The 19,693-nt window shown below is 44.8% G+C and overlaps 1 protein-coding gene across 2 annotated transcripts in view; it reads right to left on the reverse strand.

The window, feature by feature from the left end:
* Positions 1–12,323: 12,323 nt before the first annotated feature.
* The window catches only part of ANKRD16 (ankyrin repeat domain 16), a 30,800-nt gene continuing 23,430 nt past the window's right edge, over positions 12,324–19,693 (reverse strand). For both annotated transcript variants that reach the window (XM_079779158.1, XM_079779156.1), the window contains one exon: positions 12,324–12,832. In XM_079779158.1, coding sequence (XP_079635284.1) covers positions 12,732–12,832 — 101 coding nt within the window. In that variant the 3' untranslated portion in view covers positions 12,324–12,731. The remainder of the gene's footprint in view (positions 12,833–19,693) is intronic.

Genomic DNA, 19,693 nt, shown 5'->3' on the forward strand with positions numbered 1-19,693 from the left:
CTTCCTTTTATTAAGTTGTATAAGCTGCCTGTAGATGTTGGAGATTAAACCTTTATCAGTGATGCCATTTGCAAATATGTTCTCCCATGCAGTGGGCCTTCTTGTTGTTTTGTTGATGGTTTCTTTTGCTGTGAAAAAGCTTTTTATTTTGATGTAGTCCCATTTGTTAATTTTCTCTTTAGCTTCCATTGCCCTAGGGGCAGTGTCAGTGAAGAATTTCTTTTGGCATATGTCTGACATTTTGCTGCCTGTGGATTGCTCTAGTATTTTTATGGTTTCCCGTCTTATGTTTAAGTCCTGTATCCATTTTGAGTTTATTTTTGTGTATGGCGTAAGTTGGTGATCAAGCTTCATTTTTTTGCATGTATCTGTCCAATTTTCCCAACACCATTTATTGAAGAGACTGTCTTTATTCCATTGTATGTTCATGCCTCCTTTGTCAAATATTAATTGAGCATAGTGGTTTGGGTCAATATCTGGATTCTCTATTCTGTTCCATTGATCTATATGTCTGTTCTTGTGCCAGTACCAGGCTGTTTTGAGAACAGTGGCTTTGTAATACAGCTTGAAATCTGGTATTGAGATCCCTCCTACTTTATTCTTCTTTCTCAGGATTGCTGTGGCTATTCGGGGTCTTTTTTTATTCCAGATGAATTTTTGGAGAGTTCTTTCAAGGTCTGTGAAATATGCCGTTGGTATTTTAATGGGGAGTGCATTGAATCTATAGATTGCTTTGGGTAGTATGGACATTTTAATGATGTTGATTCTACCAATCCATGAACATGGTATGTTCTTCCATCTGTTTACGTCTTCCTCTATCTCTTTTTTCAGTGTCCTGTAGTTTTCCGTGTATAGGTCTTTTACCTCCTTAGTTAAGTTTATTCCTAGGTATCTTAATTTTTTTGGTGCGATGGTAAATGGGATTGCCTTTTTAGTCTCTCTGTCTGTAAGTTCACTATTGGTGTATAGAAAGGCCATAGATTTCTTGGCGTTAATTTTGTATCCTGCTACATTGCCGAATTCATTTATGAAGTCTATGAGTTTTTTGACGGAGTCTTTCGGATTTTTTATGTACAATATCATGTCATCTGCAAATAAAGACAGCTTTACTTGTTCTTTTCCAATTTGGATGCCTTTTATTTCTTCTTCTTGTCTAATTGCAATGGCTAATACTTCCAGTACTATGTCAAACAGGAGTGGTGAGAGTGGGCATCCCTGTCTTGTTCCTGTTCTTAGGGGAAATGTTTTTAGTTTTTGTCCATTGAGTATGATGTTTGCTGTGGGTTTATCATATATAGCTTTTATTATGTTGAGGTATGAGCCATCTATTCCCACCTTGTTGAGAGTTTTTATCAAGAAAGGGTGTTGGATTTTGTCAAATGCTTTTTCTGCATCAATTGATATGACTATGTGATTTTTATCTTTCAATTTGTTTATGTGATGTATCACGTTTATTGATTTGCGGATATTGTACCATCCTTGCATTCCTGGGATAAATCCTACTTGGTCATGGTGTATGATCTTTCTGATGTACTGCTGGAGCCGATTTGCTAGAATTTTGTTGAGGATTTTGGCATCTATGTTCATGAGGGATATTGGTCTGTAATTCTCTTTCATTGTGTTGTCTTTATCTGGTTTTGGTATTAGGGTGATGCTGGCTTCATAGAAGGAGCTTGGAAGTGTTCCTTCCACTTGAATTTTTTGGAATAGTCTGAGGAGGATAGTTTTAGTTCTGCCTTGAATGTTTGGTAAAACTCTCCTGTGAAGCCATCAGGCCCCGGGCTTTTGTTTGCCGGAAGCTTTTTGATGACTGCTTCAATTTCGTCCATAGTTATTGGCCTATTGAGCTGTTTAGATTCTTCTTGATTGATTTTTGGAAGGTTATATTTTTCTAGGAATATGTCCATTTCCTCCAGATTGTCCAGTTTGTTGGAATAGAGTTGTTCGTAGTATTTTGTAACAATCCTTTGTATCTCAGCGGGGTCTGTTGTTATTTCACCTCTTTCATTTCTGATTTTGTTTATTTGGGTCCTCTCTCTTTGCTTCTTGGTGAGCCTGGCTAGAGGTCCATCAATCTTGTTTATCCTTTCAAAGAACCAGCTCTTGGTTTTGTTGATCTTATGTATTGTTTCTTTGGTCTCTATGTCATTTATCTCCGCTCTGATCTTTGTTATTTCCTTCCTTCTGGTTACACTGGGCTTTTCTTGCTGCTCTTTTTCTAGCTCTTTGAGTTGTAGGGTTAAGTAATTTATTACCATTGTTTCTTGTTTTTTTGCAATAGGCCTGTAGAGCTATGAACTTCCCTCTCAAGACTGCTTTCGCTGTGTCCCATAGATTTTGGATTGTTGTGTTTTCATTGTCATTTGTTGCCATGATGTTTTTTATTTCTTCCTTGATCTCTCTGGTGACCGAGTCCTTGTTTAATAGCATGCTGTTTAGTCTCCATGTGTTTGATTTCTTTGGATTGTATTTATTGTAGTTGATTTCCAGTTTTATGCCACTGTGATCTGAGAAGATGCTTGATATAATTTCTATCTTCTTGAATTTGAAGAGACTTTGCCTGTGACCCAGCATATGGTCTATCTTTGAAAATGACCCATGTGCACTTGAGAAGAATGTATATTCTGTGGCTTTGGGGTGAAATGTTCTGAAGATGTCAATTAATTCCATCTGGTCTAGTGAGTCATTTAGGATTGCTGTTTCTTTGCTGATTTTTTGTTTAGAGGATTTGTCCAGTGGTGATAGTGGGGTATTAAAGTCTCCTACTATGATTGTGTTGCTATTAATCTCTCCCTTGATATCATCCAGGAGTTTTTTTATGTATTTGGGTGCTCCTATATTGGGAGCGTATATGTTTACCAGAATTATTTCTTCTTGTTGGATTTCTCCCTTTAGTATTATGAAGTGGCCTTCCTTATCTCTTGTTATGGCATTTACTTTGAGGTCTGTTTTGTCAGATATAAGTATTGCTACCCCAGCTTTTTTTTCATTTCCATTTGCCTGAAAGATATTTTTCCATCCCTTCACTTTCAATCTGTGTGAGTCTCTTGTTCTGAGGTGGGTCTCTTGTAGACAGCATATTTATGGGTCGTGTTTTTTTATCCATTCAGCTACTCGATGTCTTTTGATTGGAGCATTTAGTCCGTTTACATTTAAAGTTATTACTGAAAGGTATTTGTTTGCAGTCATATCTATTTTTGTGTCTGTATTCCTTCTTACCTGTTTATTTCTTCTTTTTACAGTATTCCCTTTAGCAATTCTTGCATTGCTGGTTTGGTGGTGATAAACTCCCTGAGGCTTTTTTTGTCTGCAAAGCTCCTGATTTCCCCTTCAATTTTGATTGTTAGTCTTGCTGGATATAGTATTCTTGGATTCAGTCCTTTGCTTTGCAACACTTTGTATACCTCCTTCCATTCACTTCTAGCTTGTTGTGTTTCTGATGAGTAATCATTTGACAATCTGATGGGTGTTCCTTTGTAGGTAACTCTCTGTCTCTCTCTTGCCGCCTTTAGGATTCTCTCTTTATCATTTATATTTGCCATTGAAATTATGACATGTCTTGGTGTGGGTCTTTTGGGGTTGATCCTGCTTGGGACTCTCTGTACTTGCGTAACTTTTATCTTTCCCATATCCGGGAAGTTTTCTGTCATTATTTCTTCAAATAGATTTTCTAATCCCTGCTGCTCTTCTTGTCCTTCTGGCAGCCCTATTATACGCATGTTACTTCGTTTCATGTTGTCCCGAAGCTCCCTTAGGCTTTCCTCCTGCTTTTTAATTTTTTTCTCCAATTGCTGTTCAGCTTGAGCTTGTTTCTGTACCTGATCTTCTAACTCACTAATTCGGTCCTCTGCTTCTTGTAATCTACTGTTGAAACTTTCCATGGTGTTTTTGATTGTAGCTATATCACTTTTCATTTCTTCCTGATTCTTGCATAAGTTGTTGATTTTCTCATCCATCCGATGTATAAATTCCATGACCATTACTCTGAACTCCTTTTCGGTCATGTTGCAAGCTTCATTTTCACTAATTTCCTTTCTTGGCGACTCCACATTTTCTTTCCTCTGTGAGTTATTTCGTTTCCCCATTCTGGCTATTACCAGAAAGCTCAAGCTTCTGTTTGCGTGGACCTGGGCCGTGTGCTGTGGGGACTTCGCTCCACCCTAGTTTCACTGAAGTGCTCTGACACTAGGACGTGTGGCTGTCTTTGGTTGGTGGGAACCAGACTTGCCCAGGATCAGTGTCCCCAGTGTTCCGTGTGGTCTCGTGTGCACATTTAGAATCAGGGGCCCTGTCTGCACCACACTGTTGGTATGTGCCGAGAATGAGATCCTTAGCATGTGCCAGGAGTCAGAGTTTCCCTGTGTCTGCACCAAGACTTGAGTGTCAAAGTCTCTGTTGCCTTGTGCGGTTTCTCGTTGAGAATCAGGGTCCCTGTGTATGCACGCACCAACAATTGGGGTCGCTGGCTCTTAGTGTGAATGCGCTGTGAGTCAGGGATCCCAGGCAGCTGTGTCCGGCGTGCCAAATTCCCTGAAGTGGAGCTGCGTCCTGTGTGTGCTCTCTCTACTGAGCCAAACTGGCTAGAGCGCACATTCTTAAAAACCTGAAGGTGAGCCGGCTCAGTGCACTCTCCCAAAGTCCCAGAATGGGGGCGGAGTCCGTCCTGCGCGCCAAATTCCCCAAAGGGAAGCCCCTCTGTGCACGCTCTTAAGAATCTCCGAAGGGGGTGCTGTGACCCGCGAGCCAAATTCCCCCAAATTCCCCGAAGGGGAGCCCTCTGTGCGCACTGACAGATTTCCCCGACGGGGAGCTGCTTCTGTCCTGTGCGCGAGCGCACGCCAAATTCCCTAAGAGGGAGCGCGTCCCTGCGCAAAGCTCGGCAGCTTGGGCCAGGGGCGGGTCTATCAGTTACTATGGTGCTGTCTGTGTGTGCGCCTGTGAGCAGCTTGGGCAAGGGGCGCGTCTATCAGTTACTATGGCGCTTTCCGCGTGCCTGTGGGCGCTCAGCAGCTTGGGGGAGGGGCGGGTCTATCAGTTACTATGGCGCTATCAGCGCCTGCGAGGAGGGGGATAGGCTCTTTGACTCACGGAAATCTGCCGGGAAGTCTGGATTCTTGTTGTTTGTTTGTCTGAAGCTGTGATAGCAGTTCTCTGTCCCCAGTGGCTGCAGGGTCCTGGTTTGTGTCAGAAGCCAGGATCCGAGTCTCAGGCAGCTCTGTTTCTCAAGATGGCGTGGTCTCTGTGTCCGCACCAGCCGCCGAGAAGTGTCCGCTTTGTGCGCGGGGCTCCGCCGCCTAGGGCTGCCCTGTTCGGGAGCCCCTTGGAAGACCTGCAGAATCTAACTGACCCTATCTCATACACACACACACACCACACACATCTACACTCTCCTCTATGGGTTCCTCACTCACACTCTCTCTCTCCCTACCTTCCTGCTGGTCGCCATCTTTTTTTTCTTTAGCTTTTTCTTGACTGTGAAGCTCTTTATCTGACCTTGAATTCTAAATGATAGCTTTGCTGGGTAGAGTAATCTTGATTATAGGTTCTTGCTATTCATCACTTTGAATATTCTTTTCCACTCCTGTCTGGCCTGCATAGTTTCTGTTGATAAATCAGCTGACAGTCATATGGGTACTCCCTTGTAGGTAACTAACTGTTTTTCTCTTGCTGATTTTAAGATTCTCTATTTGTCTTTTGCCCTTGGCATTTTAATTATGATGTGTCTTGGTGTGGTCCTCTTTGGATTCCTCTTGTTTGGGGTTTTCTGCGCTTCCTGAACTTAAGTCTATTTCTTTCACCAGGTAGGGGAAGTTTTCTGTCATTATTTCTTCAAATAGGTTTTCAATATCTTGCTCTCTCTCTTCTTCTGGCACCCCCATAATTCGGTTATTGGTATGCTTGAAGTTGTCCCAGAGGCTCCTTACACTATCTTCATAATTTTGGATTCTTTTTTCTTTTTGCTTTTCCAGTTGGGTGTATTTTTGCTTCTTTGTATTTCAAATCTTTGACTTGATTTTTGCGATCCTCTAGTCTTCTGTTGGATATCTGTGTATTATTCTTTATTTCAGTCAGTGTATGCTTAATTTCTAGTTGGTTCTTTTTCATATAGTTGAGGGTCTCACTAAATTTATCGGAGGCTCTAGAAAATTCTTGAAAAACCTTATAACCATGGTTTTGAACTCTATATCCTCCATTTCTTTCATTTGTGACCTGTTTCTTTGTCTCCACATTTTGGCTGCTTCCCTGTGTTGATAGAGTGGCTTTGTGTGCTAGGTGTCCTACAGGGCCCAGTAGCTCAGCCTCCCCAGTTACCTGAGGTGGATACTCTTGGTGCACCCCTTTGTGGGCTGTGTGTACAGTCTTATTGTAGTTAAGCCTTGATTGTTGTTGGTATCACTGGGAGGAATTGACCTCCAGGCCAACTGGCTGTGAAAATCAGCTGTGTCTACGATGGGAGAACTTCTGTGCTGGAGACACACTTATGGGGCAGGAACTTGCTTCAGTGGGGCTTTGGTGCTCACTGTGTCTGCCCCCTGAGTGTGTCCCTTATGGATCTGAGGAGTTGTAATATGGATGGCCCCACTCTGACCCCTGGGTACAATGGCTCTTGGATCTCCAAGGAGGTGCTAATTTAGCCTCTGCCTGAGGCCACCCAGCAGGAGCTACAGAGAGATCTGCAGATTCCTCTTCTTTGTTTGGGGTTTGGAGGTACCCAAATGAGGACCAGCTGTGAAGCAATGCAAGCTGCTATGGGGCCTTGGGCCTTCTTTTGGATGTTCTGGGTCTCTCTGACTCAGTTGCAGTTTGTTAGGTAATTTTAGATTTCAAAGGACCAGTCCATTCATATGCAAAAGCCTCTGTGCACAGATTGGGTGGTGCGGAGTGTCAGGGCGGAGCAAACAGCAATGGCTTCCCTTCAGCCCTGCCCTAAGAGGCCCCCAGGTCTCAGTGTCCCTAGGTAATCACTGCAAGCACCTCTGAGAGAAAGCTGCCCACGAGTTTCGCCCGATGCCAGACAGTCCAATTTTTCACCGTATGAGTCTGGGTCCCCAGAGTCTTGCCCGGAACTGGAGTTCAGAGCAGTTGGGAGCTTGTGTCTCCCTCCAATTGAGAAAGACAGTCACATACTCAGTTGCCAGCCCTTTCCATGCACGCGCCTCCGTATCTCTGCACTTTACTTTCACAGCTCCTCTGAGTCTCAGTGTGCTTTTCTCTTTCCTTCTAGTTGTAGAATTTCCACTCAGCCAGCCTTCCTGTGGTTCTGGATGATGTCCGTTTTGTCTTTTAGTTGTAGTTTTGAAGTGGTTTTGTGAGGCAGCAGTTCAGGTGTTTACCTATGCTGCCATCTTGATTTCTGCTCCCTTGGATTCTTTTTTCTTTTTGCTCTTCCAGTTAGGTGTTTTCTGCTTCTTCGTATTTCAAATCTTTGACTTGATTCTTGGGATCCTCTAATCTACTGTTGAATCTCTCTATATTATTCTTTATTTCAGTCATTGTATGCTTAATTTCTGACTGGTCCTTTTCCATTTTTTTTGGCATTCTCACTAAGATCCTTGAAGGTCTCACTAAGTTCCTTGGAGGTTTCTAGAAGATTCTTGAGTAACCTTAACTTGACTAACTGTGGTTTTGAACTCTATATCCAATATTTTGCTTTTTTCCTTTCTTTCATTTGTGACATGTTTCTTTGTCTCCGCATTTTGGCTGCTTCTCTGTGTTGATAGAGTGGCCTTGTGCCGTAGGTGTCCTTTAGGGCCCAGTGCCTCAGCCTCCCCAATCACCTGAGGTGGACACTCTTGGTGCACCCCTTTGTGGGCTGTGTCACAGTCTTGATATAGTTAAGCCTTGATTGCTGGTTTGGTATCCAGGCCCATTGGCTATGAGACCAGCTGTGTCTACAATGGAAGAGCTGCTGTGCAGGAGACACCCTTATGGGGCAGGGCTTGCTTCACTGGGGCTTTGGTGCTCACTGAGTCTTCCCCTTGAGTGTGTCACTTATGGATGTGAAGAGTTGTAATCTGGTATGGCCTCACACTAACCACTAGGTACACTGGCTCTTGGATCTCGAGGGAGGTGCAAAGTCAGCCACTGTCTGGGGCCACCCAGCAGGAGCTAAAGAGAGATCTGCAGATTCCTCCTCTTTTTATTGGGTTTGGAAGTGACCAGACAAGGCCCAGCTGTGAAGCAAGGCAGGCTGGTGCTGGTGCCAGCTTTGGTCCTTCTTTTGGTAGTTAGGGGTTCTCTGACCCAGCTGCTGCCTGTTTGACAGGTTTTAGGCTGAGAAAGGACAGGCCATTCATATGTAAAAGCCGCTGTGCACAGCTTGGGTGGGGTTGCAAGTTGGGTGGGGCGGGATCTCAGGGAATCATGAGGGCGGAGCATACAGCAATGGCTGCCAGTCAGCCCTTCACTGGAGAGGTCCCAGCGCAGGAACAATGACTGCTACCAGCACCTCTGTCTGGAAGAAAGCCACCCTTGCATTCCGGCCCGATGCCAGACAGTCCAGTTTCTCTCTGTATGGGTCTGTGTCCCCAGAGTCTCGCCTGGAACTGGAGTTCAGAGCAATCGGGAGCTTGTATCTCCCTCCCAATTAAAAAAAAGCAGCGCACCTGGTTGCAAGCCTGGTTCCGTGCCACCGCACCTCCAACCCGTCTCAATGCATTTTCTTATTTACTTCTAGTTGTAGTACTTCCACTCAGCCAGCTTTCCCATGGTTCTGGATGATAGTTGTTCTGTCTTTTAGTTGTAATTTCGGTGTGGTTGTGAGAGGCAGCAAGTATAGGTGTTTACCTATGCCGCTATCTTTGATTACCCTAACATCTATTCTTTAGGCTTTTTTCTCTTTTTATGTTTTCTTGCATTTAATCATATGGTAGCAATAAAAAGTGTAAACCACCCTTTTCAGCTATATTTTTGAAGGAATATTTCATTAAAAAAATCGAATTCTTGAAACTTGTGTTGAAGTTGAGGCTTACAATTTTTTTCTTTTTTTGGTAAAAGAACATTTATTGGGTAAATCACAGAGGTAGAAAAAGTAATTTCTAGAAGAAATGGGCTTAAGAAACAAGTTATAGAGGTAAAGGAAGGGTCCTTGGAGCTTGGAATGAGGAAGCTACTGGTAACTTGCCTGGGGCAGGAAGCGGGAGGAAAAGTGAGGAGGGAATGGAAGGGAAAAGAAAGGCACATGCTCCCTAGAGGGAGAGCACCAAGAATTACTATTTCTAATTGAACAATTAAAACCAGCAATGGTGTGACTCTTCAAAGGTTCCCTAGCTCTCAAAGAGCAGCTGTTCTATCAAATAGCTTCTCCTTCCTGCCTCAGTAAAAAGAAAATATGGAATCACCAAAGGCTGGATTTTTTATTAAGAGTTACCACGTATGGTTCAGTGGATAGAGCGTCAACCTGCAGACTGAAAGGTCCCAGGTTCGATTCCGGTCAAGGGCATGTACCTTGGTTGTGGGCACATCCCTAGTGGGAGGTGTGCAGGAGGCAGCTGATCGATGTTTTCTCTCATCAATGTTTCTAACTCTCTATCCCTCTCCCTTCCTCTCTGTAAAAAAAAAAAAAATGAATAAAATATATTTTAAAAAAAGAGTTACCACGTGAAATGCTTTCATCTGTTAAAAAGAAAGAGAATAGTCAACTGTGGTCTTTGGTTGTTCAAGGTGTACCTCAATTTTGAGGCATAGGAGTTGGCTCAGTGGTTCCTAATGATCTTTTCCCATCTTCTATGTGGCTCAACCCAATGGGCAGCCCTTTCCTCAGGGCACCTGCTCCTCCCTCAGGGGACACAGCAAACAGAATGGCATCATGATTCTTTCTTGGGGGACATCCTTTCAAATATTGCTCTAAAAAACACTCTAAATCCTAAACCTCGTCTCATTCTTGTCAATGGTATTTTTTTAGCCTTCCTGTAGAATTAGGTATTTGGTTTATAACATAGCCTTGAACAAATTTACTTGCCAATCTGCCAGAGGGACAATTTGTATTGTAATTGGCCCTGAAATATCTAGACCAGAGAGTGGTCTCTTCTTTCTCACTAAAAATAACTTGTAAAGAAGAACTAGTTCTAGAGGTGCTAGTGGGCTAACCATTGTGAAGGACATTATTTGCCTACATAGCATATCACTTAATCTTTGGGTTAAAAAGGAAAATTAGTGTTTTTTCCTAAGACTGGGGAGAAGTTTTTATTTCAGCTCCTGTCCCATTTTTGGATACTGGCAGATGAGCAAGGCCACACCAATAATAGGTGACACAGCTGAGATGTCTGAGAAGTTCAAGTCACGTCATCTCCTTCTCTCTGTCTGACTCACTCACTCGCCTTGTCACTTGGGAAAATATGGTAGATATATTAACCCAGTGCTGACCACAGAAGATTCTGAGTTACAGGGTGTCTCAGGCCCTGCTGTTGGGTCATGGCCAGTCTAGCCTCCTTTGTTGGTTCCTTGACATGGCAAAATGAAACCAAGTGCAAAACCAAAAACACCAAAAAACAAAGCAGGGGGAAAATGTGGTCCAGCAAATTGTCTGTTGTCACAGCAACCCATTTTTGGTCCAGATTGACATCTGAAATCTGAATAGTAAAAGTGTTTTGTCTTATTATGGGGAGTGTCATACGTGCTAGAAAAAATGAGTAAGACCTGTGGAGGGTAAGTTCAGCCACTGAGAAGTTTCACATGGTGCTGAAAATAGTGAGAAAGATCAAAGTATTTCTCAGATTCAATGAGGTATCACCTCACACCTGTCAGAATGGCTATCATCAATAAATCAACAAATGACAAGTGTTGGCGAGGTTGTAGAGAAAGGGAACCTTAGTACACTGCTGGTGGGAATGCAGACTGGTACAGCCATTTTGGAAAACAGTATGGAGTTTCCTCAAAAAATTAAAAATGAAACTCTCATTTGACCCAGTAATCCCACTTCTAGGAATATATCCTAAGAATCCTGAAACACTCATCATAAAGAATATATGCACCCCTATGTTCATAGCAGCACAATTTACAATAGCTAAGATTTGGAAATAGCCTAATTGCCCATCAGATGAATGGATAAAAAACTGTGGTACATTTACACAATGGAATATTATCCTATCTAATAAAGAGGGAATATGCTAATTGACCCTCATACAGTCGCAAAGGTGGCGGCACCCACAGCCAATAAGGAGGAAATATGCTAATTGACTGCCACGCCCTCAAATATGGCAGCGCCCACAGCCACAAGATGGTGGCGCCCAGTCCCCTCAGCCCTGCCGGGTGGCAGGCATGCAGCAAGGCCGGGCCTGCCTGGTGCCCAGCCTCCCAGGGCCAGCCTGAGGCACAGGCAAGCCTTGGATGGTGGCTGCCCAGCCACCCAAGGCCGCCCGAGGTTCAGGTAACCAGGGCCAGCTGAGGCTTGTGCTGCCAGCAGTGGCAGCAGCAGAGGTGTGATGGGGGCGTCGCCTTCCCCTGATCGCCCAGTCTCCTCCCATCCATGAGGGCTCCGGGATTGTGAGAGGGGGCAGGCAAGGCTGAGGGATCCCCCCTCTAGTGCATGAATTTTCATGCACCGGGCCTCTAGTGCAACAATAAAATGAAAGAACTCTTGCCATTTGCAACAGCATGGATGGACCTGGAGAGTATCATGCTAAGCAAAATAAGCCAGTCAGAGAAAGATAAGTACCATATGATCTCACTCATATGTGGAAACTAATGAACAAAATAAACAGATGAACAAAAATAGACCCAGAAACATAGAAGCATGAATAGACTGTTGACCCTCTGAGGGAAGGCAGGGGAGGGTGGGTGGAAAGAGATCAACCAATGAACTTGTATGCATATATGCATAATCTGTGGACACAGACAATGGGATGGTGAGGGCCTGGGTAGGGGACCGGAGCAGGCTGAAAGAGGTCAATGGGGAGAAAAGGGGGACTTATGTAATACTTTCAACAATCAAGATAAAAAAAGAAAAGAGTATTTCTCAAGTTTTCTTTCACTGAATTATATTCAGGCAACTGCAATGGGAAATTAAAATTTGAGCCTATGCACAATTCTGATATTTAAAAGAAAGAAAAAATCTCCCAACTATTTGGAAAAGGTAGCAAATGCAGCTGATGCATTCATGTGAAAATGTGTGACTTTTGGTGAAGGGCTCACCCTGTTGACTGAGAGCAGGGTGCTTGCTGCTCTTTGAGACACTTGCTCTAAAGGCTCAGCCAAGTTACTGAACTTTGCTGAGCCTTGACTGGTTTCTTAGATTGAAAAACCTAAGACATGAAAAATTTTGATACTGCTGTTCTATGTTGCTATTGGGGAAACCAACACCACACACGGCAAGTCATGGAGATACTTTTAATGACAAAATATAATACTGTAGTAACAACTCTTCAGTCAGTGCCTTCTATGGGCCAGGCACTGAACTCTGACAATACTGAAAGGGGGCAGAGTATTGTGGCTTTTTTACAAATGAAAAAACTGTGTAATTTGGTCCAAAGTCTCATGGATAGCAATTGAAACACAAGAGTTCTCTGGTGCCAAAGCTATGTTCCCTTCTTTCATTCTACACACCTGCTCTCCATAGAAGACATCGAACTCTGGGGACATAGGAAAACATTTCCCCGCCCTTCTGCGCCTGAGTGGAGCAACCTGTCTGGTTTTGCTACTGGAATGTGGCCAGGGTTGAGGTGGGCCATGTACAGGCCTGTCCACAGAAGAGCCAAGTGACTTTTCATGCTGTCTTTTCCCAGTTTGTGAGGCTAGAATCCAAGGACTTCAGGTGGTGGCACCACTTGTGGACAGCTGCGCAGGGGAGGCAAGCTTGCTACATGAGTTAGTATCTGATTCAGGATTGCCAGACCTGGAAAATGAAAATATGGGGCACACCCAGGTGAATTTGAATTTCAGATGAACAACAAATCCTTTAGTACAAGTGCCTTCCTTGCAATATCTGGGACATACCCTAAAATAGTATTTGTTGCTAATCTGGAATTAAAATTGAACTGCATCTTATCTGGTATAATATCGTGATTTATAAGATAGTGGGTCTTCCTGGCTCACAGCCACCAAACCCTTAACATGTCCTAAATGTTGAGAGTGAAGATGTCTTTTGTTAAGGAGTGACTTTAGATCCCACCCAAGGGTGGGGCTGGTTGCCAACCCTAAGATTAGAGGATTGGAACTTCCAGTCTCACCTCCCCCATCTCTCCAGGCTGGAGGTTGAGTTCAATCGCCAAGGCCATCGACTTAGTCAATCATGACCATGTAATGATCCATAAAAGCCAGGACAGCTCCTTGGCCCTTTTTTGGAGTTGCTACATTGGGGGACCAGAATACTTCCCAAGCTTTTTTGTTGGGGACCTGATCCTATGTATCTCTTCATCTGGCTATTGATTTGTATCCTTTATTTTCATTTGTAATGAATGGTAATCTAGTGAGTAAACATGGTTTCCTGAGTTCTGTGAGCCGTTCTAGCAAATTAACTGAATCCAAGGAGGGTGTTGTGGGAATCTGCAAGCTATAGTCGGTTGGTCAGAAGTACAGGCAACAACCTGGACTTGCAATTGCCATGCTGTGTTGGAGGGGGCCAGAGCCTGGACTGTGGCCGGTATCTGACTGTGCATGTGCATGTGTGGGGCTGAACCCTCAACCTGTGCTGTAGAATCTAATGCTTTCTCCTGCTAGAGTGTGTCAGAATTGAGTTGAATTCTTGGACACCCTGCTCGTGTCTGAGAATTGTCTATTGGTGGTGGTAGGGAACCTAACCCCAAGTTGGATTTGGGGGTCCAGGAACCCTATTCATCTGGCAACACTAGTCTCAATATATCACACTAGAGGCCCAGCCTGCATCCTCTCCAATCGGGCTGCATGGGGCGACCAGGTCGGCAGGGTGGTTAGTGAGGGACGACCAAACAACTGAACAAGCAGGCTGCGTAGGGCAACCAGGTGAGCAGGGTGGTTAGTGAGGGATGACTAACCAGCCTGCACCCTCTCCAATCCAGGACCCCTTGGGGGATGTCCGACTTTAGGGATCGGGCCTAAACTGGCAGTCGGACATCCCTCTCACAATCCTGGGCCGCTGGCTCCTAATCGCTCACCTGCCTGCCTGCCTGGTCACCCCTAACTGCCCCCCCTGCCGACTTGGTTGCCCCTAGCTGCCCCCCCCTGCTGGTCTGGTTGCCCCCAACTGCTCCCTCTGCCAGCCTAGTTGCCCCTAACTGCCCCCCCCCCCCCCCCCCCCGCCGACCTGGTCACCCCTCATGCCCCCCCCACCAGCCTGGTCGCCCCACACAGCCTGCAGTTCAGTTGTTTGGTCATCCCTCACTAACCATCCTGCTGGCCTGGTCACCCCATGCAGCCTGCTTGTTCAGTCGTTTGGTTGTCCCTCACTAACCACTCTGCCGGCCTGGTTGTAGACAGCCATCTTGTGAGGGTGTGAGGGTCAATTTGCATATTACCTCTTTATTATATAGGATCCTTGCTGTTGTCTCTATTTAGAAGGCCCTTTCCAATCATCTCCATAAATCAAAATTATTTCCATCCTTCAAATCCCAGCCCAAATGCCATTTCTCTCATGAAGCTGCTTTCTATAGCCCTTCCTGTGTAGTGTAGCTTTCTCATGGCCGTGATCCATTGGACCCATCACACAGTTCACTACAAGCCTTGCTCTTTTAGACCAGATTCTCTCTCTCTCTTCCTTCCTTCCTTTCTTTCTTTCTTTCTTTCTTTCTTTCTTTCTTTCTTTCTTTCTTTCTTCTTTCTTTCTTTCTTTCTTTTAGTATTTGAGAGAACATTTCTTGTTATAATAAACTAGAACTACAAGATACCACTGAAACTAGAACAGTTGACAGAATGTGGTTGAACTTAAACCTTCAAGGGAAATAAGAGGGTCAAACAAAGCCAACGTATGGAGAAGCCCAAGATTGGTTTGGGATAAATATAAGAATTGCATTCAGCATGGGTATCTTCTTTCCCCTCCCCAGCAAGTACCTGCCATAGTTCTCCCATCCCTTTCCCTTCTGAAACATCTGCTTAACCAAATGGCTTTCCCCTCTCTATTGCAGGTGTGAACCAACTCAATAGTACCCCTTTACATGAGGCAAAGTCAAGAGGAAAGTTTATAAATCTTATTTCATGGTAGAAAGTATGCACATACCCAACCCAGCATACATTATGGGTGTCAATGTACATGGTAGCAGCTTTACTCAAATCAGAGCTGCTACCATGCATAACCTGTTATGTGGCCTTGTGGCTAGGTCAATGCTCCTAATTTACTATACTAAAATAGCAACATGGCAGAATGCATTTTTAAAAATATGTTTTTTTATTGATTTTAGGGAGAGAGAAACATCTATGAGAGAGAAACATCAATTGGCTGCTTCCTGCATGCCCCCTACTGGGAATCGAGCCCACAACCTGGGCATGTGCCTTGACCACACCCAACCAACTGAGCCACACTGGCCAGGGCAGAATGCATTTTTTTTTTTAGAGTTCTCCAAATAAAGCTTTATTTGTAGTAAAATGCAGAGTTCTTTTCTATCATATTCTTGGCAAAAAAAGAAAACAAACTGATGTTTTTAATGGGCCAAAGATCTGAACAGACTTCAATTTGAAAAGATACTCAACTTCATATGACACTAGAGGCCTGGTGCACAAAATTTGTGCATGGGTAAGGTCCCTAGGCCTGGCCGGCAATCAGGGCTGATGGGGGCTTTCCAGCTGCCAGCCAGAGCCTCCCTTCCCCAGCTGCTGGCTCCTGGCCAGGGCCTTCCTTCATTTTGCGCTGCCCCCTGGTGGTCAGCACACGTCAAAGTGAATGATCAAACTCCCGGTCTCCCAGTCGAACTCCCAAGGGGACACTTTGCATATTAGCCATATATATACATATATATATGTACTAGGAAATTGCAAATTAAAGCAATACTGAGATGTCACTACATACCTACCAGAATGGCCAAAATACAAAACACTGACACCACATACTGGTGAGGATGTGGAGCAACAGGAATGCAAAATGATACAGCCGCTTTGGAAGATAGCTTGGCATTTCTTGCAAAACTAAATATACTCTTACCATATGATCCAGGCATTGCACTTTTTGGTATTTACAGAAGTTGAAAATTTATGTCCACGCAAAAACATGCACATGTATGATTGCAGCAACTGATTAATAATTGCCAAAACTTTGAAGCAATCAAGAAGTCCTTCAGTAGGTGAATGGATAAACTGATACATCCAGAAAATGGAATATTCAGTGCTAAAATGAAATAAAGTCCTCAACCCATTAAAAAACACATTAGAACATCTAATGAATATTACTAGTAGAAGAAGGCAGTATTGTATGGTTTCAATTACAGTCACACACACATAATGATATTTTAGTTAATGATGGACCGCATATACAATGGTGGTTCCATAAGATTCTAATGGAGCTGAAAATTTTGTATTGCCTAGTGGCATGGTGGCTGTCCTAACATTGTAAAGTAATGTATTACTCGTGCATTTGCAGAATGCATTTTTTAACTCCAGATTTCCTAAACACTTCTAAGAAGCTATTAAGGTGATATAGAACAAGATTGTATCTCAGAAACCTAGGCATTGAGAAGGAACATTGATGGATTTTTTTCAGGAGGTACAGAGATAAACAGGAAATGTGAGAATGTCAAAGCATAAAAGGCAGGTGAGGGGAGGCAGAGATGGAAAGAGAGCCGACATATTCATGTTCAAAGAGAAGTCTGGGAGAGAAAAAAACAACAACCCAAAACAACAAAACAAAACAAAACTCAAGGCAGAGGAAAAAAGGGTTTCATACAATACAGTATTGAAAAAGTAAAAGGAACACACTAATGCATAAACTGGAGGAAGGTAAGTCCACAGTCCATTGTGATAGGTACTCCCAGCACCAATCAGGTAGGTTACTTCTCATCTGTTATCTCAAGGTTATTTACAGATGTGATAACAAGAGTCTCTCACAGGAGGGCAGGCAGGCCTCAATCACTAGCTTCTGTTTGTGCCATGTAGGCATCTAACTTGGCACCCAGGTGTCCTTTTGTTTTCTACATATTTGCATCCAACTGGCTGTCCAGCTACTCCATGGTTTATACAGGGTGAGCGAAGGCACCTCTTCCTCATCCAGGACCTCAGCCTCTGCCTCCAAAGCCCTCTCTTCCCCGACCTATCATACTCCAACCTCTACCACCAATTCTGCTACGACCCATAGCTCCAGGCCCTAGGGCCCCTCTCCCAGGACCTCCACGACCTCCACCACTACCTCCTAAGCCATTGGGAGAGCTATGGTTCATCCACCTCGGAGCAGGTTTTGACCTCAGAGTAACATCCTGCCCCTAAGTAGGGTTCTCATAGCATACCCCTCCTCCCCCTACAGTCTTCCCTGGGCAAGCCTCTCTGGATTATGGGCAGGCCTTGTCCTCTGATCACTTCCGTGGCCAGGGCCTCTATAGGCTGGCCTGTGCCTGGATGTTACCCTTACCCAGATGCTGCTTAAGCTCTTAGTTGCTTGGCACCGCCCTCCAGATGTCTAGCCACAGCTTGGACATATCCCTCCATAGCCACTGTCTGGACTTGCATATAAAGTCTGCTCCACTGTCTGGACTTGCATATAAAGTCTGCAAGTTTTTTTGTTTTTTAAATCCTCATCTCAGGATATGTTTTTATTGATTTCTAGGGAGAGAGGAAAGGAGCGAGAGAAAAACATCGATGTGAGAGACACATCCATCGGTTGCCTCCTGATCGCACCCCAACTGGACTGACCAGGGATGGAATCCAGGTACATACCCTTGACCAGGCATCAAACCCATGACCCTCTGGTGTGTGGGCCGATGCTCTAACCACTGAGAAACACCAGCCAGGCTTGGTGATGCTTTTAAACACAACTTCCAATGTGAGTGTGCAGCCATCTTCAAATCCTGAGGATGGAAGGAAAGGACACCAGTGCTCCTCCCAGGGCTGCCGCCACGGCTGCAGCAGGCGGGCGGGGCCTGCCGAACCCGAGTTGCTGGTGGTGAGGCGCAGGTTAACTTGTTTGGCAGTTGGTTAAATGTGTAAGTGGTAGACTGCTAGATTAATTCGTTGTTGTAGGCTGGCTGGCTGGCCAGCCAGTCTGCCTGCTCGCCTGGCTTGCCCTTTCTTACCTTCCCTCTGTCCTACCACAGCCACTGCCGCCAACTCCTGCTCGGCGTCCAAACCGAGACCAGATTCTTGAGGGTAGAGACATGCTTTTTGCAGTGCTCCTCGCCTAGACGGTTAATTCATTCAACAGATATTTTCAGAGGGCCTTCATTGTGCCAAGCACACAGACATGAACCCCAATCTTGTGGAATGTGGTTTTATGGGAAAGACAACCATTATTCAAGCAATCATGGACAGTTACACGAAGGAATATTAACAGAGTGCTAAGAGAGAAGGGCCTGCCTTTAGACTGGGGCCAGGGAAGGCTTCTCTGGGGCAGTGACACTCAGGGACCAGTATAAACAGGGCTAACCCACATGACGGGGCAGGGAGATAAGTTTCCAGGAAGTCAGAGGTAAAAGGAAATTTGGTCTGTTTGAGGAACTGAAAGGAGGTCTGTGACATGAGGTGTGACCTAGAGAGAGGGGCTCTCTGCACTGACGCACAGGAGGCAAGCTGGGCTGTGCGGACTCGCAGGCAGTCCTAAACTGGGCTTTATTCCAAGTGAAGGATTGTGAGCCAGGGAGGACACGAGCTCATCTGTCATAGGCTTTTTCAGGCTGCTACACGAGATTTATACGAAGGGAAGTACAAAAGTGGAAGTAGTAAGACCACTTAGAGGTCATTATAGTAATTCAGGCAAGAGAGCAGCCAAGTCTAGGTTTGAAAAGCATTTAGAATTTCTGGTCCCACCTGCTGTTCTAGAACTTGGCCACTCCCTGTGATCATGTGGAGTCTACTTCCTTCCCCTTAAAACCAGATTGTTGGGTTTAAGATTATTGGCCAGCACTCATGGACCTGGACAACAGTGTAGTGATTGCGGGGAGGGGGTGGGAGGAAGGGTGGGTAGAGGTGGAAGAGGGCACAGAGGGGATAAACAGTGATGGGGGGGGGGGGAGATTATTGGCCAGCCCTGAAAAAATGGAATGTGGGGAAGTGAAAGTGCTTGGCTCTCAGTGAGGTAAGGTGACCAGCTTTCTCCTGCCCGCCTTGCGCCCGCCCCCAGCCCCCCAATTCTCATATGCTCATCCTGGGAACCAGCCTCCATCCTGTGAAAGCTCACATTATGGAGAGGCCCCCAGGGAGGAGCCCATGTGAAAAACTCAGGCTCCAAACAAGAGCAGCATGGACAGCCAGACATGAAGAAACCCCAGTCACGGTGGAGCAAAGACGAGTCACCCATCATGCCTGGTCTCAATCCCTGGCCACAGGATCCATGAGCGTGATGAAGGGCTGTTTTACCCTCTTAAACTCTGGGGTCAGAAGTTACATAATCACAGCACTGGAACAAGAGGACACTGGCTAGAACTTGTGTAGTAGCAGTGGACATGGAGAAAAGTAGACCTATTTGAGATGTCGAAAGGAAATAAAATTAATAAAATAGTCATGAAAGGGACAGAAAACTTCTAAATTACGGAGGTTTGAGGGAAGGCCCAGATGGAATACATTTTTTTAAATCTTTCTTTACAGCCCTCGCCAGGTAGCTCAGTTGTTTAGAGCGTTGTCCGATACACCAAGGTTGCAGGTTCGATCT

This window comes from Cnephaeus nilssonii (assembly GCF_951640355.1).
Source record: "Cnephaeus nilssonii genome assembly, chromosome: 1".
In the NCBI taxonomy this organism is placed as follows: Eukaryota; Metazoa; Chordata; class Mammalia; order Chiroptera; family Vespertilionidae; genus Cnephaeus; species Cnephaeus nilssonii.